We start from the raw sequence: 24,220 nt of genomic DNA, 5'->3' as shown, positions 1-24,220 counted from the left end.
CGGCCCCACATAATCTGCCTCCCCAAAGCATTGATGACTTGTCTCCCCGCTTGGGCACCTTGCTACAGCCACGCTGGCCTTCTTCCTACTTTGGGAACACGTGCAACTCCCAGCTAAGCCCTTGGCATACACTGTTCCCTCTGCCTGGGACGCCTCTCTCCCCGATAGCCCCTTGGCCACATCCCCACCTCAGTCAAACCCGCCTTTCCTCACACATTCCCTGCTCAGATATTAGGAAATTCTGAACCTTACTCCCACGTAAATCCTTCTCCTTCTTCCATAGCCCTGTTCCCCACTGTCAGCCTAGGGAATAATTACTACAACTAATTATAATTTCCGCTGGTCTTCCCCAACTAATTATAATTTCCGCTGGTCTTCCCCAACTGGGAGCTGAGTACTGCATGTGGGGACAGCACTTAGAACAGGGCCTACCTAGCATATACAGTAGGTGCTCAGTAACGGATGCTTCATTTATCCCACAGTCGTGTACGAGCACCTGTTGCACAGCAGCGTGTGTGCTGGGCAGATGCCTGAGAAGCCCTCACCTCAAACAGGGCATGGACTATTACAGACGCAGCGAGAAAGGAATGATCCTAAACATGGGGCTCAAGAAGTGGGGGGCACACGGAGCGGGTGATTTTACACTTGCTGGCCTGAGGGTGTGGTTCAAAGGGACTGCTTCCTTCAGGTCTGGAAGGATGAGTAGCCAGGGGGAGGGCCGAGCAGTCAGAAGGGCCCTGGGGTGAGGTGCAGGGTGAGGGGGCGGGCCACGAGGAGCCTTGAACCCCCGGCCAGGGGCTTGGGCTTTTTCTTGAGAGCAGGGAAGTGGCCTGGTCAGGTCTGGAGAGGAACAGCCTGAGGGGTTAAGGCCAATGTCAGGGGCACTTGAAGAGGCCACCTCTTTCCCCCCATCAAGCAGGGATGTGTCCTGACTCAGGACAGCCCATTTAGGGGAGGAGGAGGGGCCCAGGATGAGGCAGAGGGAGATGCAAGAGGAAGCCACAGTCTGGGCCACCCCGAGGCAGGGCCCCAAAGGAGGAGTGGCTTTGGGACAGCTGATGCCGGGCTCCCGTGGTGCATGGGGCTCAGTTCTGAGGGCGGCAACATCCCTGTCCAGAGCCTCTGCCCAACCCTGACCTCCGTTTTCATGACGGCAGCTCCTGGCTTGACATCTTCCACACTGCCTTGCCTTTCCGGGCACGTGGCTGACTCCCGGGCCACCCTTACCCTCCGAACTCCCCCAGACAGCTCTGCTCTTCCCTGGAATGGGTATGGAAACTGAACCCTCCTCCCAGCAGGGCCTCGGGTGGACGCAGGTTGGTTCAAGTGGCCCAAGATGGAATAGGACGGATCGCTGGAGTGACAGCCCCATAGGACCGGCTGCTGCCCCAGGCCTCAGGCAGGCCGCCTCACCCTCCAGCCACGCACAGACGCAAGGGGACTCCATGCGGCCGTTTGGTAACTTGTCTTTCCATTGACTACAGATGGAGCCAGCCTTTTCCAGCACTTCCTGGATTCCTACCAGGTCATGTTCTTCACACTTTTTGCCCTGCTGGCTGGGACTGCTGTCATGATCATAAGTGAGGCGGGCTGCATTGTGTCCCCTGGGCTGCCCCCCACCCCTGACCCCAACTCTAACCAGCCATGTTGTCTTGCAGCCTACCACACAGTCTCTCTCCCACAGGCAATGGGGAGCCATGGATGGTGCTTGAGCAGGAGCCTGATATGTTTGGGCTAATAAGGGTATCCTAGGGGTGAATGTGAGGGTTGAATCGCTTTGGTGGTAGCTGGCGGGATGACTGGTGAATCAAGGGAGTGGATGGGCTGTATCTGGGGAAAACACTGTCTCGCCTGTGCCCCTTTCTCTTCCCCAGGCTTCTACTTCTGGTCCTTTCTGTCTAGTCCCCTCCTCTGTCCAGGGCTCAGTGTCCCCCTCAGTTCTGATCAGGTGCTCCCAGTTCTGCAGTGCTGAGGGTCCAGTGAAGGAGTAGCCCCAGTGCCCAGGCCCCAGGCTGCCTTCTGAGCCAGGTCCTCAGGCAGCACATTTGCTGTCCTCAAGGGGCTGCCCTGTCCTCCGCAGCAGAGAGGTTAGACGGCAGAAGGATAACTGAGCTGGGCTGGACAGGCCAGCAGGCCAGCTCCCCGCCAAACCCTGGCCCCATTTACCCAATAATGACCACTGTGAGGGGCTGAAGCCCCTGGCTCTCCTTGCCTGATTCTGGACATCTGAGAGAGAGACAGAGAGAGAGAGAGAGAGAGAGAGAGACTAGCCCTTAGATTGAGAGCATGGGCGTCACCTGGAGCCCCGCCCCAGACCTGCTGGATCAGAACCTGTGCTTCAAAGAGACCCCCCGGGGACTCGTATGCACTTTTCTAATTACCGAGTAATCTGAGCTAGTTGAAGCAGAAACTATAGATAAGCAAGAAGAAAAGAAACATCCCCTCACAGCCCCTCTGCTGATTGCATTTCGATTTCCTGTTCTTCCTTCCAAGATTTTTTTCTTTTATATAAATGCTTACAGAAAAATTGTGTTTCTTGCAAAAGCATCAGCAAGCAGTAGAGATTTTGTAACCTATGTTCTTCATGCATGTAAATATATCACAGGCATCTTGCCACATCGGCAAGTGTGGGTCTGTATCCATTAGTGATTCATTAATGTAAACATCCTTTCAACAAATATTGAGCACCCACTGTGTGCCAGGCGCTGCGCTAGATGGGGAAGTGAAACAGATCAGTTCCTACCTTTGTGGAGCTTACGGTCCAATCGGGGAAAAAGATAAACCAAGAATCACACCAATCAATCCAGGGACCACGGCGCGTATGACGGGTTCCTGGGAGGCCCACATTATTGCGGGATGTGATCTGGGCAGGGAGGGCCCCCACAAGGAAGTGAGGACTGGGTTGGGATTTGAGGAGTGAGTGGTAGTGACCCAGGCAAGGAAGGGAGGGAAGAGTGATCCGGGCAGGGGGAACAGCGTGAGCAAAGGCTCTAGCTGGAGGGGATGTGGCTATTGTGGCTGACAAACGGCACAAGAGAAACAGCTGATGCAGGCAGATAGATGCAGCACAAGTCAGAAAACCAGTCCCTGGGGAGTGGGCAGCAGCTGGTCTCCGATGTTTTATTTATCATTCTAAAAAAAAATTTCTTAATGTTCATTTTTGAGGGAGTGAGTGGGGGAGGGGCAGAGAGTGAGGGAGACACAGAATCCGAAGCAGGCTCCAGGCTCCGAGCTGTCAGCACAGAGCCCGGTGTGGGCTCGAACCCACGGACCGCGAGATCACGACCTGAGCAGAAGTCGGACACTTAACTGACTGAGCCACCCGGCTGCCCCTATACCATTTTCTTGTTATAAATGTTTCCACTGTTTTGCTGGTCCCCGAAATGTGCATCCTCATTCGTCTCTGTGCACTTGTCTGATTATTTCCCTAGGATAACTTTCTTTTAAAAAAACTGTTTTAATGTTTGTCTTTCAGAGCGAGGGCATGCAAGCAGGAGAGGGGCAGAGAGAGGGAGGCAGAGGATCTAAAGCGGGCTCCACACTGACAGCAGAGAACCCGACGTGGGGCTCGGACTCAACAAACAGTGAGATCATGACCTGAGCCGAAGGCAGATGCTTAACCAACTGAGCCACCCAGGTGCCCCTCCCTAGGATACCTTTCTAAATATGGGCATGGGCTTTCCTCTGGGTGGGTATTGAGAGTTGTTGAGCCAAAATCCCAACCTGGATGTAATTTCTGGAAGCCCCTCCATGAACCAGCTGCCCCAACTCAGTGGCTGTCCCTGTTCCAGTTCAACCGGGGGAGTCAGCTCCAGGTGGCCGGGGACAGCCCGAGATGGGAACCAAAGTCCTGCTGAGGACAGAAGGGACAGAAGCAACTGAGGTTCCCTGCTGATGGGAGGGGTAGTGCTCACAGTCCTGAACTTCTATTACCCTCTCAGCCCGGTCTGTACTGGGTGCTGGGGCCCTGGGAGGCCTCCGGCCCACTTCTGCCCTTCCAGAGCTCATGGTCTAGCACGGAGAGAGCCCAGGCTTGGACCAGGGCCAGAGTGGGAGAAGTCCTGAGGAAGCCCCGGAGGAGGCCCCAGCCTAGTGCTAGGACGGAGGGGATGGTCAGGGAGGGCTGCCTGGAAGAGGGGACGCTTGTCAGACATCTCGATGAAATAGTAAAATATTTTCTGGTAAACAAGAGAAAGAAGGGTCCCCAAGAAGAGGGGCGGCAGTTGCTAAGTTGACGGGGACAAGACAGGGGATTGCGTGGGCGCTGGGTGGGCGATGGTGGGGGAAGAGAAGTGTCTGGCTGAGGTCAGGAGGGTGTTGAGGTTCTGCGGCGGGGGGCGGGGCTTCTGGGAGTCTGCTGTAAACACGTAAGAGAATGAAGCCAGGCGCTGGGCCGGGCCGCTGTTTTCCACGTGCAGGCTCTGGAATCAGGAGGCCCGGCTTTAGATTCTGACTCCACTTCTCCTGAGCTCTGTGACTATGAGCAAGCGGCTGAATCTCTCTGTGTCTCCGTTGCCTCCCCTGGGAAATAGAAGCAGTAGTGGTGCCTCCGTCACCTGGGCTGATTTGAGGTTAAATGAGTCAACCGATGGAAAGTACTGGGCGGAATTGCTGGCCTACAAAGGGCCAGCTGGAGGCCAAGGACATATCGGTCACCCCCCTGCTCAGGTTTCCGGTGCTACAGTGTAGACGAAACGAAAGCTCCTTGCAAGGGGGGGTAACTTGTACATACTGAACAACATCCAAGATGCAGGCGTGTGCCCGGCCCCCTGCTGGGCAGACTCACTTCTCCCGTGGAGCTGACGCCGTGGGGGGAGAGACAGAAAAACACAGACACGTAAGATCACCTCAGAGATCATGCTGAACGCTCCAAGAGGCGTAAGACCGGATCGCGGAAGAGAGGACGATGGCAGTGACGGTGGGATAGTGCTCCAGTCTGGTGGTCAGGGAGGATTTCCGCAGCAGTGACGTTTGAGTTGAGGAATCTGCAAAGATGGGGCAGGAAGAGTGTTCCGGACTGCAGGAACAGCACGTGCAAAGGCCCTGAAGTGGGAATGCTAGCGGGTGTGATCGTGGAATAGCATGGGGACAGTGTGGCTGGAATAGGGCTGCCAGATTTAGCAAATACAAACATAGAGCCCCCAGTTACATTTCTGAAATGAGAATTTCAGATAAACGGCAAAAGAGCTTTTAGTATAAGCATGTCCCCAAATGTGGCACAGGGCATCCTCATACTAAAAAATCATTTGGTCTTCTTGGGAGATCCCAATGTAGCTGGGCGCCCTGTATTTCCTCTGGCAATCCTAGGCTGGGGGGGAGGGGCAGGAGGGAGAGTTGGAAGAGAGAAGTCAGCAGCAGAGGCTTGGCGGGCCTGGGGAGGTGGCTGGGTTTTATTCTTAGGGTCATGGTTAACAGGGACCGTGGCCTCCAGCCCCCAGCCTGGCCCAGGTGCTAACTGGGTGGGCGTTCTTCACTTAATGGAGGACGCATCCATCGGGGACCCCAGAACAAGGGATTCAAGTCGCCCACGTTACCAAGAGCCCTCCAGAAGATGATTCATCCCAAGTACCAGACAAGAGAGCTAGGGCCGCACGTGGTCTCTGGAGGCGAAAACATCCCTTGTAGAAGCGACAGGGAGGGTCAGAGGTAGTACGGGACTGATGTTAAAATTAGAACAACCGTGTTCTCTTAATTAGAAATGCAGGCGGTGCCACATGAATCCATAATGGGCTTCCTGGCAGACTTCTGGAAGGAGGGGAGGCTGGATGGGGTCAGCCGCGTACATATTCATGAGGATCCAGGAGAGGGTCCCTGGGGGACGTAGGCCTGCCTGCTTGCAGGAGAGGCACAGCGGGGAGGCGTGGGTGCTAATCCCTGCTCTGCCACCGACGGGGTGAGCCTCCGTGACCTCATGCCTGCCTTGCTGTCTCCGAGCCTCCGTTTCCCCATGTGTACAGGAGGGACCCTGCACTGGGGGGAGATGGAGGGAGGAATCGAGTTCAGGATGAGATACTAAGAGATGAGCACTGGAGGGAGGCAGTGACTCTGAGCGACCACCCAGCAGAATCAGGGACTGTCATGTGGGCTCTGCTGAGCTCGCAGACTCTCGGCTTGCTGGGCGAATGAATGAATGGGTGAATGAATGAATGCAAGTGGACTCCTTGACAAACCTCTTCCTTTGTGTGGGCAGGCCTATCTTAAGGCTTCTGCCAGGTCCTGTTTGGCCCATCCACACCACATCACGTCAAACGTATTAAAAGGCACCCACATGCCTCATTAAATAGAATTTATATATAACTGTATCAGAGCTGAGTTGAAATGCCATTGACTAGTTGACTAATGTTACGTTCTCTGGACATTTAATTAAACATTCATTCATTTTGACGTGTTTGTCAGTGTGTTTCTTTCCTCCCTTCCCCACTCCCCTTCTCAAACATATTCATGGGCCCCTGAGAGGCTCCTGGCTGAAGACGCCTAGGGGAGAAGGCCTTGTCTCAGGGCCTCAGGCTTCCTGTCTGTAAAAGGGCAGAGATACGCATGCCTCCCATGGTGGGTGTTGTTAAAGCTGTTCCCCCTCAGATTTATTGCAGCAATGGCAACTCTAAGTCCCTCCCAGGGCGACACTGTGCTGGGCAACTCACGTCTTCCTTCCTTCCTTCCTTCCTTCCTTCCTTCCTTCCTTCCTTCCTTCCTTCTCCCCTCCCCCCTCTCTCTTTGTTGTTTATTTTGAGAGAGAAAGAGAGAGAGCACATGAGAGCACAAGCCGGGAAAGGGCAGAGAGAGAGAATCCCAAGCAGGCTCCTCACTGTCAGCGCAGAGCCCGACGTGGGGCTCGATCCCATGAACCATGAGATCATGACCTGGGCCGAAGTCAAGAGTCAGATGCTCAACTGACTGAGCCACTTGAGCGCCCCTATTTCCTCATTTGATTGTATGGCCTCCACCAGCTCTCAGAAGTAGATATTCTTATGTCCATTTTACAGATGAAAGACGGAGATTTGGGGTGGGGTTAGGACCAGCCCTGCGGGGCCCTCATACACCTGAGACCAAGTCCCCAAGGGTCGTTTGAGATGCGGACAAAAGCACACCAAACAGCATAGGGTCATAGGGAGAGAAAGGTCTCTCTTCTTCAGTCCCTCTGATTATATGAAGGGAAGGGCTCAGCTATGTGCTACTGGGCCTTTAACACCTCTCTAGCCCTTGTTAATCTAGAAAGAACAGCCATCAACTCACAGTGTAGAATGACAACACCTTCTATCCAGATACTAACATTTTTTCCATCCTGTTGTATTATAAACTTCTAATTATGGCAAGTGCTACAAAGCTTTATTTCAAAAAGTTTCTTAATGTTTATTTATTTTTGAGAGAGAGCACGAGTGGGGGAAGGGCAGAGAGAGAGGGAGACACAGACTCCGAAGCAGGCTCCAGGGTCTGAGCTGTCAGCACAGAGCCCGACGCGGGGCTCGAACTCACAGCCCGTGAGACCACAGCCTCAGCCAAAGTTGGACACTTAACCAACTGAGCCACCCACGTGCCCCAACAAAGCTTTATTGCAGACTAAATATGTTTCGGTAACAAAACTTTTAAATTAAAAGTATTTTGTTAAGAAAAGTAAATCAAAGAAAAAAATCAAGAATGCATTTAGGAGTATCTGGTGATGGCAAAATTCACAAAGGCAGCATTAATGACCAAATTTGGGGTTACGTTGAGGGTGGGCTGCGTGTCCTCGGACAAGCCACACCCCCTCTCTGGGCCTCTTCATTTGTCATAAAGGGATTGTTTGCCTAGACAGGCGTCAGTGCTAACAATGTAATTCTGAAGATTCCTTTTTCTGAAGGGAAGATCAAAGGCTTCCATTTAGGCCCAGCAGACAGTGGACCAGGGGCACTTGGAACAGGCCTGAGTCCTGATACTATGCTCTGTGCTCACACACTCCAGGAGCTTGGCACTGGGGGTGTCAGACCTCGGGAGGGTCTTCAATCCTACTTGTTGTGGGCAGCTGCTCCCAGGGGCCCTGAAAGCAGTTACCTGTTTGTGAAAGGCGGGACAGCTGAGGGATGAGCACCCTTCTGATTTGCAGAAAAATGATGACTGACAAGGTGACTGCATCCACCAGCGGGCCCTCATCTGGGCTGACCACAAAGTGCTCCCCAGCCCCCCACCGGGCAGGGCCAAATGGCCAAGTTTGAGGATTGGAGGTCTGGAACATCAGCACAGGTGAGGCAGGGGGGCGGGGGGGGCAGGAGGCGGGAGCTCCAACCTGGAGGGGGTCTTGCGATGCCTTTCCTCTTGTAAATACAGGCAGCTGGGCATGGGGACAGTCCTGAGAGTCTCAGCCTTTTAATAAGGGAGTTGAAAACATTAATGTTTATTGCACTTGTTGATCTGTTTGGACTCATTTGGCCACCTTAGTTTATGTTTTTAATTATAATTTCATTGTTTCATTTGTAAACCGATCAAACTGGTTTTGTTCCATTTCTCCCCCCTACTGCTTTGAAAATCATGCCTTCTCTCTCTATTTTTCTAATGGCTACTTTGATATTTTTAACATACATACTTAGTTTCCTAATCATGCTTACTGTTTAGTGGTGTCTCTATTCCAACTCCATCGTGGTGACACTGACAAATCAGAGTGTGGAGTGCGGAGATCAGAGTGTGGAGCAGGGGACGATGTTACAACATCTACCATGTGCCAGGTTCTTTCTAAGCGTTTCCATACGTGACCCCATTTTGCCGTCAGAGCAGCCTGGAAAGGGGGCTTAGTCTGCCCATTTACAGATGAGGAACGTAAAGTTTAAAGAGACAGTTGAGAGAAGAGAGTTACCTTGGGTTAAATAGCAAGTTGGTGGCCAAACGGAATTTCTGAGTCCTGATCCACCATTTTTTGTTTGCCTGTCTGTACTTTCTCCTACTTGTCTGTGCTTAATAAAGGGTCAGGCAAAGCAGAGAGTGAAGACAGAAATGCCAGGGGTAGGGATGAGGATGTGCAGGGGGAGGATGGAGCTTCCTCCCTGATCATCTGGCCCCTAATTCCTGCCAGCGAGGGTTCAGGGAACCAGGGAGCCCAGCAGAGCTCTGGGAAGGATCCCTGTGCTGATTCGGGTCTGCACTAGGAGCTCAGGGACTGCCCCTGCCTCGTAACACTGCAGGCTTCTCGGTCACTTATTCCCTCCTCCATGCATTCGTTCATTCGTTTGTTCATTCGTTCGTTCTTTATTCATCACATATCTCCTGAGCCCTTCTTTGTGGCAGGATGTGGGAGTGGAGGTACAGGGATTCATCATACATGGTTCCAGCCTGCAGAATGTGGTGGAAATGACAGACAGATGTGCATAGAGAATGTAATGCCCTGAGATTTTTTGTTTTCTGTCAGTTAATTATTATGGCTGTGTTTTGAAAAGGCAATACATGTGCGAATGGAAAACGATATCCGACCTCTACGAAAGTCTGTAGGGTCAGTCTTCTTCCTGCTGCTAGGCTCTCAACACTTTGTAAAATGGTAAAATATACATGAGGAAGTAGAAGAATTCAGAGGCATCACTTTCAGCACTATCTGGAGTGTATCCTTCTGGAAATAGTCTATACATATTCAAGCACTCAATCTGCATATCCCTTCCTATCGTCACACTGGTAGAAACATCCGTGTCTACCGTTCCTGTGCCCAACTTTTGTCACTCCCTCTGTCCTGAGGTCACTCTCGTCAATCCATAGGGAGCCACCCAATGTCCTCTAAGGCCGCAGAAGGTCCTCAGAGCAGACTCTCCATGATTCCTTTGAGCACGCGAGTGAGTTTATCATGGGCTAGGCTTCTAATACTGGAGCTTTCGGGTCAAAGGGTGCGTGCATTTGACATCTGGAGGACAGTTCGATTCTCCAGTTGTCCCTCGAGGAGCTTGTGCCAATTGTCACTCCAGCAGTGACTAAGAGTTAGTGCTTGTTTCTCTACAGCCCCATCAAACTGGTAAAGACCATCTTTTAAATATCACAAAGAACCAAAAGGAGCCTTCAAGTGGGCCAGGGAAGAAGTCTGAGAGGGCTTCTGGAGGGAGGAGTCACTTGGATTGGGTCTTGTAGGATGGGTAGGAATTTGCCAGTCTGGGGAGTACGGGAAAGGGAAAGGAGTATCTGGGAGAAGGAACAGCATGTGCAAAAAAGCAAAGGCATTAGAGCATGTGACGTGTCTAATGTGAGGAAATGCAGAATGGTAGAGTGGAGAGGAGGGAATGTGGGTGTCCAGAAATGGGGGGGGCACTGGTAGCTGTACCTTGACCCCTTTTCTCTGTCCCCTCTATGATAGAGTATGAAAGAAGGCTTCACTTCAAGGTGAGGTCTTGTGAAATAATAAACCACTGGAAATGGTGCAGGGTGGGGGGAAACCATGTATATAGAGCCTGGAGTTTAAGGACAAAACCCTCTGCCTCTAACCTGCTGGGTGGCGTTGGGCAAGTGACTCTTGTCATGGGTTTCAACCTCATCATCCGTACCCAGGAATCCATGCTGGGCTTGTTGGCACGGCCCCAGCTCGGGGTGAAGGGAAGGTGGCTGGAGCCAGGGTTTAGCAGGCAGTTGCTGTCCTGGCATGCGGGGACTTCAGCTCTCCTCAGGCTCCACTCATCTTGCCTCCACCTCCAGAGCCCTCTGTGCTCTTCCCATGGCCTTCTACAGTGAGACTCAACTTACCAAGCAGACACTGCGTGTTTCAGCAGGTCCGCTAGCTCCTCACGCTTGCCGGGAGTGGGAAGATCGGAAGGGAGCCCCATGACACAGTGTCCCCCCGGGTAGGCAGACGGCCGCAGTAGCACCTAACGTCATAGTCACCGACATCAATGGAGGGCATGTGATGGCACATGGAAGGCGACAGCTACAACAGAGATTGGTCCTGCCGAGGAGGGGCTGGTTTACGATGCCATCAAGGGGCCCTGGCCGCTGGGGTGTCCTGAGAAAAAGCCCCTTCCCTCATCCCACCACAGTCCTGGCTTCAAGCTGCAGGAAGAGATGGGTGTGCCCTTGAAATGAAATGTAAGCCTCACTTACGGAGCCCCTGTTGCGCACCTGGTGCCACGTAAGCCACAATTACACCAACGGCCTGATGCTGCCCCCTTCTTGTCTCCACACCCTTGGCGGTGCACGGCATCTCCCATCCAGGGGCTTCCTTTGAACCTGGCTCGACTCAGGACTTTGGCCAACAGAATGTGTCCAAGTGACAGGCCAGCAATGCTATTTCTTCAACAGGAACACAATGATCTGCGGCTCCTCTGGGCCAGGCCTCTGGCGGGAGGTTGCAGATGTGCACTGGGGTCAGGCAGGACGGGTCTCCCCCACGGTCACATCGATGTCCCCAACTGGGCAGGGGTTCTGGGAGGGATTCATGCTGAGCCTGGAGAAACTGGTTACCCACCCCTGGCTCCCCACCCCACCACCCTGCACCGCATGGGGACTCTGGAAGAACGGTCAGTCTTCTTAACTAAAGCCATTCTAGTAAATAATCATTTTTTTTTTCCTTTTAGCAGCTTCATCAAGGTTCAATTAACATACCACACAGTTCACCCTTTAAAAGTATACAACTCAACAACTTTCAGTACAGTCAGGGAGTTTTACAAACACCATCACAGTCCATTTCAGGACATTTTCTTTACCCCATAAAGAATTCTTCACCTACCCACTACCCCCAGCCCAGCCCTTAAGTGACCACAGATCTGCTTTCTGTTTCTGTGGATTTACCTGTTCTGGGAATTGTGCATAAATGGAATCATACAATACATAGTCTTTTGTGCATGACTCCTTCCACTTAGCATAACGTTTGGAAGATTTATCCATATTAGAGCACATGTCAGTATTCTATTCCATTTTATTACCAAATAATACTCATGGTATGGATATACCATTGTTATGTATCCATTGTTCAATTGACGGACCTTTGGATTTATGTATAAGATTTTGTGTGAATGTATGTTTTCAGTTCTCCCGGCTGTACACTTAGGAGTGGAATTTCGGGGTCATATGGCTTCAATGTTTGAGGAACTGCCAGATTATTTTCCAAAGCAGCCATACCATATTACATTCCCACCAGCAGTGTCTGAGTGTTCAATTTCTCTACATCCTTGCCAACACTTATTATTTTTTGTATTATTAATGTTAGCCAACCTACGGGCTAAATTAATTTTAGCCACACCCACAAGGTGTGAAGGGATATCTCAGTGGTTTCGATTTGCGTTTTCCTGAGGGCTACTGAAAGTGAGCATCTTTTCATGTGCTTATTATATCTGCTTGGGGAGAAATGTCTATTCAGATCCTTTACCCATTTTACATCGGGGTTATCCCGCCTTTTTAGTTATTGAGCTATAAAAGCTCTTTAGATATTCTAGATACAAGTCTCTCATCAAATATATGATCAGCAAAAACTCTTTTTCCCTGTTCTGTAGGTTGTCAATTCCAGTTTCTTGACTGGTGTCCTTTGAAGCACAAACGTTTTTGATTTCGGTGATACTCAACTGATCTGCTTTTCCTTTGGTTGCTTACGGTTTGGGTGTCATTTATAAGTCGCCGTGGTGTTGATTTGCATTTCTCTAATGACTAATGATGTTGAGTATCTTTTTTTTAAGGTTTATTTTTGAGGGGGGGAGAAGGAGAGAGAGGGAGAGGGAGAGGGAAAGACTGAGAAAGGGAGGGAGGGAGGGAGAGAGAGAGAGAGAGAGAATGATCGGGGTAGAGATCGGAGAGAGAATTATCTCTCTCCAGGCAGAGAGAGAGGAAGACACAGAATCTGAAGCAGGCTCCAGGCTCTGAGCTGTCAGCACAGAGCCCTACATGGGGCTCGAACTCATGAACTGTGAGATGATGACCTGAGCTGAAGTCAGATGCTTAACCACTTGAGCCACCCAGGTGCCCCTTGGGCATCTTTTTATGGGCTTATTTGCCACTGGTTTGTCTTCTTTGGTAAAATGTCTGTTTAAATCTTATGATGCATTTTATATTGGGTTGACATCTTGGAGGCATCAGGGCCACCAACCCGTTAGAACGCAGAATGGACGGTCTAGGAAACTTGTAGAGGTCTGCAACCAAACAAACCCGGCGCTTAGGAGATCGATGTTTTTTAAAAATTCAAAGTTCTTCTGAATTTATTAACTATTTTTCTACTCACCCTGAAAATCGTTTGCTGATGGCAATATGAAGATATATTTTGCCGAATTTCTTTTTAAATTAAATGTATACATCAGAGCGGCTGGGAGGCGGCGGGTGATGAGGCGGTAGTGGTTCGCGCGGGGGCGCGGGGGCGCGGGGGCGCGGGGGCGCGGGGGCGCGGGGGCGCGGGGGCGCGGGGGCGCGGGGGCGCGGGGGCGCGGGGGCGCGGGGGCGCGGGGGCGCGGGGGCGCGGGGGCGCGGGGGCGCGGGGGCGCGGGGCCCTCCCTCCCGCCTCCTCCCGCGCCGGCCGCTCCGGATCCCTCTCCCCCTCGCGTCGCAGCCGGCACTTTGCAAAACTCCTCGCTTGCCCGCGGCGGCCGCAGCGCCGCGCCGCCGCGCCCCCCGGGCCGAGCCCCGCGCCGCGCCGCGCCGAGCCACCGTCCCCGCCGCGCAGCCATGGCCGCCCCGCCGCCGCCGCCGCCGCCGCCCCGCCGCCCGCTGGCCTGAGGCGCTGCCGGCCGCCGGGCGGGGGCCATGACCAGCGCCGCCGAGCCCCCCGGCATGGCGGCCGAGTACCTGTAGGAGCTGACCCGGATCGTCGCGGCGCAGCAGGAGCTGCTGGCGCGCCGGCGGCGGCGCATCGAGGAGCTGGAGCGCCAAGTGGCGCGGCTGAGCCGCGAGGACGCCGACCTGCTGGAGCGGCACCGGCGGCACCTGGCCGCGTGCGCTCGCCGCCCGGACCCCAGCCCTGGCGCCGGCCCGCAGCCGCTCAGCGTCATCCCGGAGCTCGGCTGCCGCCGCGACAAGTAAGCAGGCACCGGGGGCGGCGGGCGTGTCGAGGGTGCGCGAACTTCTTGGGGAGGGGGGCCCGCTCCCCTCGGGGCTGGGCGGGGAGTTGGGCGGAGGCGGGGAGAAGCCAGTCCAGAGGGCGCGCCGGTGGACCCCAGACCCGGGGCTGGAGCTGGGGCGGGGACCGGGTTCCCTGGGAAAGAGGTTCTGGGGCGCTGCCTGGCGCTTCCACCCGCCCGCTCTCCGAGGACGGACGGCTCCGGACTCGGGCTCCAGCGACCCCCGAGGCTCGGTGGCGGGATCGGCCTCGCTACTGGGTGCTTGCTGTCCGCGCGCAGAACTGGGGCTCTGGGTTGTGGGGCCAGAACTCCTGACCCTGAGAGCCCGAGACCCAGTGGGAAGGGGGTGCGGGAGGCGCAGATCCCGCCCTCGAGCGGGCCTGGGTCACTCGCGTCTCTGTCCCTCCGGGAGGGACCGTATACTCCCTCTAGCTGGAGATGAGCGAGTCTCTTCCCTCTGGACGCCTCCGTCTCCTCCTTCGCGGCCCGGGGGTTATACCCCGCCCGCCTCACCCTGGGATTACCCCTGGCTATTTCGGACCAAGGATTAAGCGGGGGGACAGGATGGGGGCGGGATTGCCCGGCCGCGCTGGCCCCAGGCGTCCTGGGGTGAGCTCACAGCTTGCGTGAAGCAGCCCGTTCGCTTTCCAGGGTTGCCCAAGTCGGGTGCGGGGCTCCTCTCCGCAGAAGTCCGGGTGCCTTTCTGGGGAGAGACAGGGGGCACGGGGGCTTCAGGTGACTCCAGAGTTGGATTCCGGGGTGCTGTGAGCCTGTCTGCCCTCTCCGTCCTTCTGTCTTTGGGACCACCTGGCCACACTCCATGGTTTGGACCCGGGGCAGAGGAGAAAAACACTGTGTTGGGCGGGGTGGGGGGGACGGAGGGAGGAAGGAGGATAGTGATCAGTAGCTTCAGGAAAGGTTTCCTGGGAGGCTGGGGGTAGGCAGGGATGATGGGGGAGGAGTTGACCCTGACTCCCAAATCCTGTTGGGGGTGGGGGGGGAGGGGCTCCTGATTCCCAGAGTCCAGGTACAGCCATCTCAGACCTGGTATCTCCCCCACCAGGAGCAGCTGTGCCAGGCTGTGGTGGTGGGACAGAGGACCCCTGCCTGTCACCCTGCTTCCTGCACCGGTTCTGGGCAGTGCTTCTGGGCTTTCGTGGGCCCTGAAGAAGGAGGGCTGTGAGGGTGAGGTCAGGGCGTGGGTCAGCCTCATGGCTCTGGGGTGGCAGGCCCACTAGCAAACTCCTGCTTTCTCTTTATCCTGGGAAGGTTTCGTGAGGCGTGTGGATAGCTCCTAGCTGGTGTCAGCGAGAGAAAGCAGAGACCCTGCTCCCTCCGTGCGCCCCACCCCTGGCTCTCTGGTGTCACTCAGGTGTCACTCAGTCCCTCCCACAGTGGCTGTGGGTTACTTGGTGCTATTGCAGGAGATCGAGCCCCGCACCCTCCTGCAGGGACTGAAAGAGAAGCTGGGGATGGCCCAGGTGAGGTCCTCAGCAGCTCAGGGAGGCGACACACAAGGGCAGGGACGCACGGTCCACTTTCACAGGCAACAGTGACACACGCTGTTGGCAAATGCCTCCCAGCACCGTCCTGGGGAATGCATTCCTTTCTTCTCTTCAGAGTCACCTCTGGTGACCAAGAGGGAGGATGGAGACTGTGAGTCCTGCTTGCTGTGGGGAATCCCCAGCGTTGCATCTGGGCGGTGGCCTTGGAGGGGGGAGCTGGGGATGTGGGTGTGGGGTTTATTTCACAAGTCCCCAGCTCTGTCACACTGGCTTCCCTCCACTGAGATACAGCCAGAGCCTGTGATGGCATCCCCTTTCAGAGGAACCGCAACCAGTCAAGTTCTAAGTCAACTTGCATGTGCACACCAAGTGCCTGGGGATCCTGCTAAAATCCAGATTCTGACCAGTAGGCCCAGGGCAGGCACACAAGCTCCCAGGAGCTGTGGATGCTGCTGGCCCCCAGAACGCACCGTGACAAACGAGACTGTGTGGCACCAGCATATTAACAGAACAGGTTGGTCCGTCGAGATGGAGCGCGCCGGCCCATTTCTAGCATCCACTGCATGTCCCAGCCTTTTGGGAGGCCGCCTCCCTCCCTTCATAGGAGGCTCTTGGGGGGACGTGGTATCATACGTGCCTTCTCACACCCTTGGGATTCTGGGTCACTGGACCGTGTAGGGGGAGTGAGCTGAGGGCTGCTTTTCCACACCTGGTTTTGACGTGCCCACCCACTGTCCATCTATGTAGCAAAATGATCTATGCCTGAGGAGCATGGTTTCACCAACCCCCTTGAGAGCAGCCAACTTTTATGAAGTGTCTACTGTGTGCAGAACTGTTAGTGATGTGCTTGGAGACACAAAGGCAAGGGCAGAGAACAGAGGAAGAGGAGAAGGGGACACGTGCAGACTTGGGACCGATGGCCGGCTCTCAGCCAGTGACCATGGGACAAGTCATGCCTCCTCATTTAGCCTCAGGGTTTTTTTTTTGTTTTTTTGTTTTTGTTTTTGTTTTTGTTTTTGTTTTTAATGCACACAAAGCAGGGACGATCACAGCTGCCTCCCATACTTTTTCTGAGGGTTAAGGGAGGATAATGGGCATGGAGGAAACTGGCATACAGTAGGTGCCTAATGCATTTCAGATTCTTCCTTTGTCCATCGGTTTCTCTGTTCTTTGGGGCCCACGGTGCCCTGGCAGGAGGTGAGTGAACTTCCTGACAACCTGCCTGAGACCCCCTGGGGCCCGGTGCAGGGGGTGTGGAGCTAGAACGGCTGTCCAGAACTCGAGGGCAACTTGGGGTTGGCCACCTGGGATGGAGCAGGGAACACCTGCGCGTGAGCTTCCCGAGGCGACGGGCAGTGCAAGACCACAGCGTCGGGATGACTTCCTGCTGGGGCACTTGGCTCCACCTTCTCCCAGTGCTGGTGCACCCACCAGTGGGCACTGCCCGTGCCGGCTCCCAGGCCCTCCTGCCTGCAGACAGGGGTCCTTGTAGGCAAGGGTGCACAGAGCGTGTCAGGCTAAGGCACGCCTGGCTACCCATTTCTTCAGCAGCCGCCAGCTGCTCTGGCTGGAGTCAGGAGCCCTTTGGCCCCCGCCACCACGTGGACAGGCTGCACCTACGTATCCAGAAGGGAGAACAGATAGATGCAGGGGAGAGACCACTGAAAAGGCTCATCCTGGGACAACAGTGATCTCGTACCACCTCCCCCGAGCGTGGTAGATACTCTCAAACCCCAAACTTGAAACCCTTCCTCGGAAGTCCTCTGCTGGAAGATACCATCGTGAGTTTCTCAAGTTTGGGGACAACGGGAAGATGACAGGAAAAAAAAGAGGGTAACTTTGTTTCCGTTGGATTATTTAGTTGACGTTTTTCTGACATCAGAATTCATATCCAGTGTTTAGCGGGCTACGTTCTCATGATGTTTCTAGGACTGTTCCCTCCCGCTAGAGATTGGGGTACATAATAGACACTCAATAGATACCTGTTGAGTGGATGAAGGTAGGCAGGATTGATTAGAACTGCTGTGTTTTCCTTTCCAAAGTCAGCTTGAACTTGAGCCGGCCCCACTGACACGGAGCCAGATCTCTGGTCAGCAGGGATGAGTGCATTATGGCTACATGCACTGAAGGCCTCCCATGTGCCCCGCACTGCTGCGGGCGTGTGCATGTGTCAGTGCGCTGCAAGGGCACGGCGCTACCACGAGGCAGGAACGGCTGCTGCTCCCATTTTATGGATGCGGAGACTGAAGCTCAGAGGTCATGTGACTTACTCAGGTTCTCTCACCCCCTAGTAACGGAGCCGGGATTGGGGCTCAGGTGGCCTGGCTCTAGCCCCCTGCTCTCACCCACCCCCCAACAGCCCTCCCTGCTGCAGAATGATCAGGCGACCCTCCCCCTGCCGGGATCCTGCGTGACTCCTAGTGCCAGAGGAAGCCCAGCATACGTGGCTTTTGTCCTGCCGTGTGGGATCCCATCACCGAGTCCGGGCCCTCAGCATCACCCGAGGTGGCAGTGAGTGGGGCAAGGGTTGAGCGTGGTGACCCCTCCCAGCCTCCGATCTTCCAGAGTCTCCCAGCAGACGTAAACACCAGCCTGCAGAGGTTGGAGAGAGGGCCCTGTGAAGCGGCCTCCCTCGCTTCCCCGTCCCCTCCGGCCCTCAAGAGCTGTCACATCACTCCAAGAGGACGTTTTGCTGAAGCTCTGAGTTGGTGACTCACTCTGGGGGAGGCTTCCAGTGGCATTCAGTCTCTGTTGACTTACCAAACGAGCGCTCTCCCCGGGTCTGTGGTGACATTCGTGGTGATGGTGGTGTAGCAGTTCAGAGGGAAGCTTAAGGGTGGCCAGCGGAGAGAGGGGGTGGCAGGCAAGAAGTCACTGACGCAAGAAGCTGTACTCGGGAGGGTCCCGGCAAGACGCCTCTGAAAGCATGCCGTTCTGTTCTTCAGGGTAGCTGGAAGTACCAGACCTGAGCTTCAGGGTCTGAAGCCCCGAGAACCTTCTGTCCCTGTCTCCTTTCCCCCCTCTTAGCAGAGAGTGGGAACTGCGTACGGGCTGAGAGAGGCCTCAAGGGTTTTCCTGATCTGAGAGGGCGGCGGAGAAGGTGGCCGAGGGAGACACTGTGTTCACGGCTTCGTGAAAGAATGTTCTTGTTCTCCCGGCCAAGATAAAGCCGAGTACCCAGTGCCGGGGAGGATGTCCCCCGGCCAGCACGAGCTAGAACATGCTCAGAGAAGCTTGTCCTGGTTGGGCAAAATGCATTCAGCTCCGAGGGCGCGGGGTGAGGCGCTCTGATTTTTCCAGCAGATGGTAGAATCCGCAGAAAGATGAGGAAGAGCGTTTCTCTGAAGTTCTCCCCCAGCCGTCTGACAAGCTAAGCAAATTATTATTTTACAGCCTGGAAGATAAATCGTGAAAAGCTTCTTTATCTGGCTAGGCTTGGGAAAAAACAGGGAGCAGTGCCGTGCGTGTTCTCGTTCCCATGTCTGTTTCCCCCTCGGCTCTCTGGGTTCAGGCCTCCCGGAGCCTGTAGAGATCTCGGGGCTGTGCCGTGGGGGGGGGGGGGGGGTGAGCATCGGGAACTTGGGGGCATCAGCATTTTTTGTCATCTGGGTGGCTACTAGTCAGCTGTTTTGTCTGTGACAGTGTTTTGACAGCTGATCGTGGTTTCTGTTCTTTGCTTGCTGTTTGTGTAAGAAAGAGCGACGCTTTGCCTAACTTGGGAAGGGCACCATTCTGAGCTTGTCAGGGTAAGTGTCATCTGAATAATTGCCACAGAGCAGCAGAAAAAACAAACAAACAAACAAACAAACACAGACAAGCTGGGTGTTCAGCAAGAACTGGGGTGGGGAAAGTGCACTGACCTAATTGAAGCAGAACAGAAGCGGCGGATGAGGCCGAGAGGCGGTCCGGGGTCGCACTCATGGCCTGGAAGTAATCTGGGCCTCGACCTTGCCACTCCCCACCCGGTGCAGACCCAGGCCAGGCCGTGGCTGACACGGGCCCGGCTGTGAACCAGACTTGGCTGAGTGGCAACATCAGTGAGTGGCCTTTGGAGTCTGAATCCTGAGCCTCCGTAGGGTTTATATTTCCAGGAGGATATGCCAGACCAGTTATTGTAAACGCCGAGTGCTTCTGTTTTAAAAGGTGAGGAGCTGCAGCCTTGAGTTTTTCCAATGTGTCCCCAACCCCAGCTGCCCTGGCCTTGCTCTCAGGACCCTCTAGGCCGCCCAGTGACCAACACCTGAGCAGTTAAACCCTGCTCCAGTAGCCAGGGTGCAGGAACCCCGTCCTGCCTCCGCCACCTCCCAGCAGCGCAGGCTTTCCAAGTAAGGCAAAGCGTTGCCCTTGGCCTCCTGAGGCTGAGTATCTCCCTCCTCTCCCATGTAAAGTGGGGGAGGGCTGCTTCTGTTTGGTAAGATCAGAGTCAGCTGATAGCTGGTAGCTCCAGGGGCAAGAACAGCTAGCATACTGAGAATGCTTTTGAGGGTTGTTTTCCCTAACGTTTTATTACGAAAATTTTCAAATATGCAGAGAAATGGAAAGAACCGTACAAGGCAGAACACCCTCTCAGCTTCCGCAATCGTAGTTTGTTGTACTCTCCGCCGTATTACATGCCTGTCCGTTCTTGAGGGTATTTGGAACCATGCTGATGGAGAAGGAACATTTATGGAGCGCCTGTTGTATACCAGGAACAGGCTGAACAGTGCACACGTGCTTTGCAGTCTGCATGTCCTTTCATTCGTGAACTGTCGAACACTCGGGCACCTGAGCCCGATTCTTGTCCTTGATCCGGGCAGCGCCCCCACTGCCTCTACTTGGACACCCTTGAACAGGGACATAAGCCTGTGAAGAAGGTTGTGGAGATATCGGGCCGGGTAGGAAGTGGGGTCTAGTGGTGTGGCGCCCTAGAGCAGGAAGCAGATGGCCGCCCTCGGGCATCAACAGAGGCTTCCTGGAGGAGGTGACATTTGAGCTAGAAAGAGAAGGAGGAGGATGATATCAAGCCAGGGACACAGCACATGTAAAAGGGGAGGCGAGAGGCACCTGGCAGGTTTGGAGGGTGGGAGGTGCTATATGGCCACGCCAGGCCTGTGAGTGGGAACAGCTGGGCCAGGTGAGGTCCAGACAGGCAGGGACCAGCCCCGGGGCACCTGCTTAGGGCCTAGATTTCAGCCGGGTAGTGGGGGTGGGCTGGTGAACAAGACCGGCTCCCCCCTGCCAAGCTGTGCGTGCCGTGTCTGAGCCCTGCGTGTGAAATGCTTGCCTTTCCTTCTGGGAGGAGGCGAGATTCACAGAGCAGCAGGACAGAAACCCTGGGTTATTTTGCGCCTAACCTTAGAATACTCGATTGTAGTCAAACCGCGGTAATAACTGAGCCTGTTCCTCTGTGTCTCCATTGACGCACCAAGCCTGTGACAGCCGTGAGCTGTTGACATCCCATTTTGCAGATATGAAAACTGAGGCTCAGGGAGTTCTGAAGCAGGTTGTGCGCCATCACCCAGTGGCAGAGGCCAGGTTCCCACGCAGGTCTGTCTGCCGCCAGAGCTCACGCAGCTCACGGAGCCACACTGTGTGCCTTTGAAGCCGTTCGCTGCTCTGAGTAAGTGTTTTGTGAAACGTGTGCAGCTATTTCCAGATCTGTATGGCCGGTTCACCCAGACCACCCAGAATTAACTCCAGCATGGTCACCCGCCCAGGGGACGGCTATGGCTTTTCCCTCTAGGTGTCAGAATCGGCCTCTCGTTGTTGTGGTCCCCTTGGAGAATTTGTTTCGCCGCCAGGAGCCCAAATCCCTTTTTGGCAAAATTTTGATGGAGGCCTGCCGCTGGCGGGGTGGTCGTGGACAGCAGGTGCACATGTGCGGGGGAAGGGTCTCTCTAAGCTGTCAGGCGCCACCCAGCCCGTGCCGGGCATTCCGCTGTGAGTTGGCTTCACTTCCCCACTCGGAACATGCGGGCATTTGCTAGCCTGCTGGAGAGCTCTTCGTGAAGCAGCCTCGGGCCTCTCTCCATGTGTTCATTCATCAGGACACACTGGGACGCTTGGTCGTACGGTAGGGTGGACATATGTGCCCCTCTTCTGGCTCTGCTCCCTCCCCTTGTTGATTTGAATGGCCTGCTTGCTCTGAGGCAGCCCTTGCATGAAGAGTGTCAGGCCTTCTGGGGAGTCAAGGCACCTGGGCCTGGCCCCCCTCACCTCAACCACAGGGAAGCGGGCTTCCGAGGAAGGTGTCCTGGATTGGCAGATCCGGAGGAGCCTCGCGGCAGGTCATTTGCAACCTGCCTGTGAAGTGTCTGATGTCGCAGACTTAGATGCGGTGCTGCATGAGACCCCACTGCCTGCCTGGATGGTCTCAGTGCTCACACAGAAAGTCCTCAGCCCGTGTCCAGAGGTACGGGGGAGGGGGCAGCTGCTAGGGAGCCTTGCAGAGACATCCTCGAGTGCATGAGTGTGGATTATTCGGGGACAGGTTGCAAGGGTCTCTGGACAGCCTGAAACTGAACGTGAATGGGCCGGTGGTCCATGTGGTCAACTTGGGGGTAAGAATCTGATAGGGTCCTGGCCAGGGCACCAAGCTCTTCTTCCTGTCCCCGGGCCTGTGAAATGAACCTCTCTGAGCCTCGGCTTCGTTTTCTCCAACAGGGGAGAGTGGATCCAGGGGGACGACTGGATTTCCCTTTTGGGGTTGCCCTCAGAGGGGAGGGTGCCTGGCATGGCCAAGATGCAATGAAGAGACAGGTGTATCTGGAACAGAGTGAGCAAGGGGACAACAAGGGAGAGAAGGGGTACGGGACGCACAGCAGTGGGCAGGGCAAGCAGGGCTGGAGAGTCCCAGAGGGACTTTGGGAGACAGGCGTCCCTGGGGGGTGCCTCCCAGAGGAGGGCCAGGACTGGACTCAGGTGTGGATGGGACCCCTGTCCCCGGCGGAAGCAGGGGCCAGCGAGTAGGAGGCTTCAGGAGACGCTACAGGACTGGGGGCATGGGGTGCTGGTGGAGCTAAGCAGAAACACGTGGGTTGTGGATAAAAGGAACGTGGTCCCATCCTTTCCCCTCACCCAACAACTACCTGTCCAGATGGGAAGGAGAGAGCGTTGCTTAAGCAGGAGAAAAGCCTCCAGATGGCAGAGTGCATGTAGGTGTTTGTTGCCTGCAGTGCTCTTGGACAGGGGAGTGAGTGGGGGCCGGCTGACGTCCCTGGACCCTGCCTCCAGCCCGCCCCTCTCACTCACCCCTCTGGAGAAGCAGCCCATGCAGGGACACTCAGCTCCCCCAGGGTGGTTGGTCTAGATAGCTCCTGGTTGGGGCACACACATAGTACATGCTCATACGCAGGACAGGCACTGTGGGACCAGGCCACCCCCTCCACTATGATCTGGCTGTACTGCCTCTGGCCGGTTACTCAGCCTCTCTGGGTCTCAGTGTTTTCACTTGTAAAACGGGGTTATAAAATATCACCTCCCTCCGAGAGGGGCTGTGAGGATAAATCTGTATTACGGGTGAAGCACATTGCCCCTCATCCTTGCCAGCTTTTGTCGCTGCTGTTCCCTCTTACCTAGGCGGAGAAGAAATTTGATGTTCGAGAAAAGTCGCGGGATTTAGGATCCAGTGAGTGGGTTTTGGCGTTTATCTCTCTATCGTCTGTCTGACTTCTGCACATTTAATGTAGCCGATCACAAACCCAAGCCTTTGTAAGAGAGGCCGTGGCCATCCCTGTAACCCACAGTGAAAGGGGAAACTTAGGTTATTTCAACAGAATGGAGGCCTCCCCACAAAAAGCAGAGGCATCTGGAATGCTCTGCCTGCCCCCACCCTCCCCAGCCCATTATAGGCTCACAACTCTGTCTAGACTTCTTTGAGGCTTTACTGTCACCCAGTTGAGCACCTCTAAACTTTGAGGTACATAAGATACTCCACACCCACAAGGGGTGTCCGGGTAGCTGATCAGCCCCCACTCCATGCCCACCCATAGGCCAACCTGCCCCCTTCCTGGCGCCCACTGTGCCACCATACTGGGGCCTCACCACTACCAACTTTTTCCCATTTAGCGGGTGATCCTGCAGGACTGCAGTGAGGACAAGATGAAACAGGAAAAGCGAAGGCATTCTGAAAGCCGTAACCCGTTGTATGAATGAATGTCTCCTCACCCCGAGATGGAATGTGAGGGATTGTCATTGCCACCCTCCGTCGACAATGAGTAATAGTAGTGACAGCTGACTTGTTTATTACACACACTTACTACAGCTCTGGGAGGTACCACTGTCGTACAGGTGGGGAAACTGAGGCACAGAGAGGCGAGGGTGGCGGGGAAGGTTGTGGTTTGAGCAAGGATGAGCCAAGCACATTCCCCCGAGAGCTATCATCTAGACATCGGTAGGGGGCTCTTTAAATTTCAGCCTGTTGTGCTTAGAGAATACACTTTGTACGATGACCACCTTGTGAAACGGACTGAGACTCCTATTGAGGGCTAAGATAGGATCTGCCCTGGAGAATGTTCCAAGTACACTTGAGGGAAGTACGCACCTGCTGTTGGGAGGTGTTCTGTGTCTGTCTGCTAGGTCTGGTTGGTTTCCGGTGTTCGAGTCCGCTGTTTCCTTGCTGACCTTCTGCCTGGTTGTTCTACCCATTACTGAAAGCGGGGCATTGATGTCTCCAACTGTCCATGGGGAACTGTCTATTTCTCGCTTTATTTCTGTCAGTTTTTGTTTTATGTGCTTTGGGGCTTTGTTGCTTGGTGCATGTATGTT

At 54.8% G+C, this 24,220-nt stretch overlaps 1 protein-coding gene across 1 annotated transcript in view; it reads left to right on the top strand.

Annotated features, from left to right (window-relative positions):
* LOC131488312 (nuclear pore membrane glycoprotein 210-like) overlaps nt 1-23,528 on the top strand; it is a 61,449-nt gene extending 37,921 nt beyond the window's left edge. The window contains 11 exon segments of the mRNA XM_058690038.1: nt 1,485-1,684; nt 10,298-10,323; nt 13,463-13,700; nt 13,732-13,928; nt 15,034-15,155; nt 15,366-15,451; nt 15,554-15,626; nt 19,447-19,512; nt 21,682-21,866; nt 23,033-23,081; nt 23,446-23,528. Of these exon segments, the coding sequence (XP_058546021.1) occupies nt 1,485-1,684; nt 10,298-10,323; nt 13,463-13,700; nt 13,732-13,928; nt 15,034-15,155; nt 15,366-15,451; nt 15,554-15,626; nt 19,447-19,512; nt 21,682-21,866; nt 23,033-23,081; nt 23,446-23,528 (1,325 nt within the window).
* The last annotated feature ends 692 nt before the right edge of the window (nt 23,529-24,220 follow it).

The sequence above is a fragment of the Neofelis nebulosa genome, chromosome 1 (assembly GCF_028018385.1).
Source record: "Neofelis nebulosa isolate mNeoNeb1 chromosome 1, mNeoNeb1.pri, whole genome shotgun sequence".
Taxonomy (NCBI): Eukaryota; Metazoa; Chordata; class Mammalia; order Carnivora; family Felidae; genus Neofelis; species Neofelis nebulosa.
Note: the sequence above shows the minus strand (reverse complement) of the source record. Positions and strands in the feature narration are given on the sequence as shown.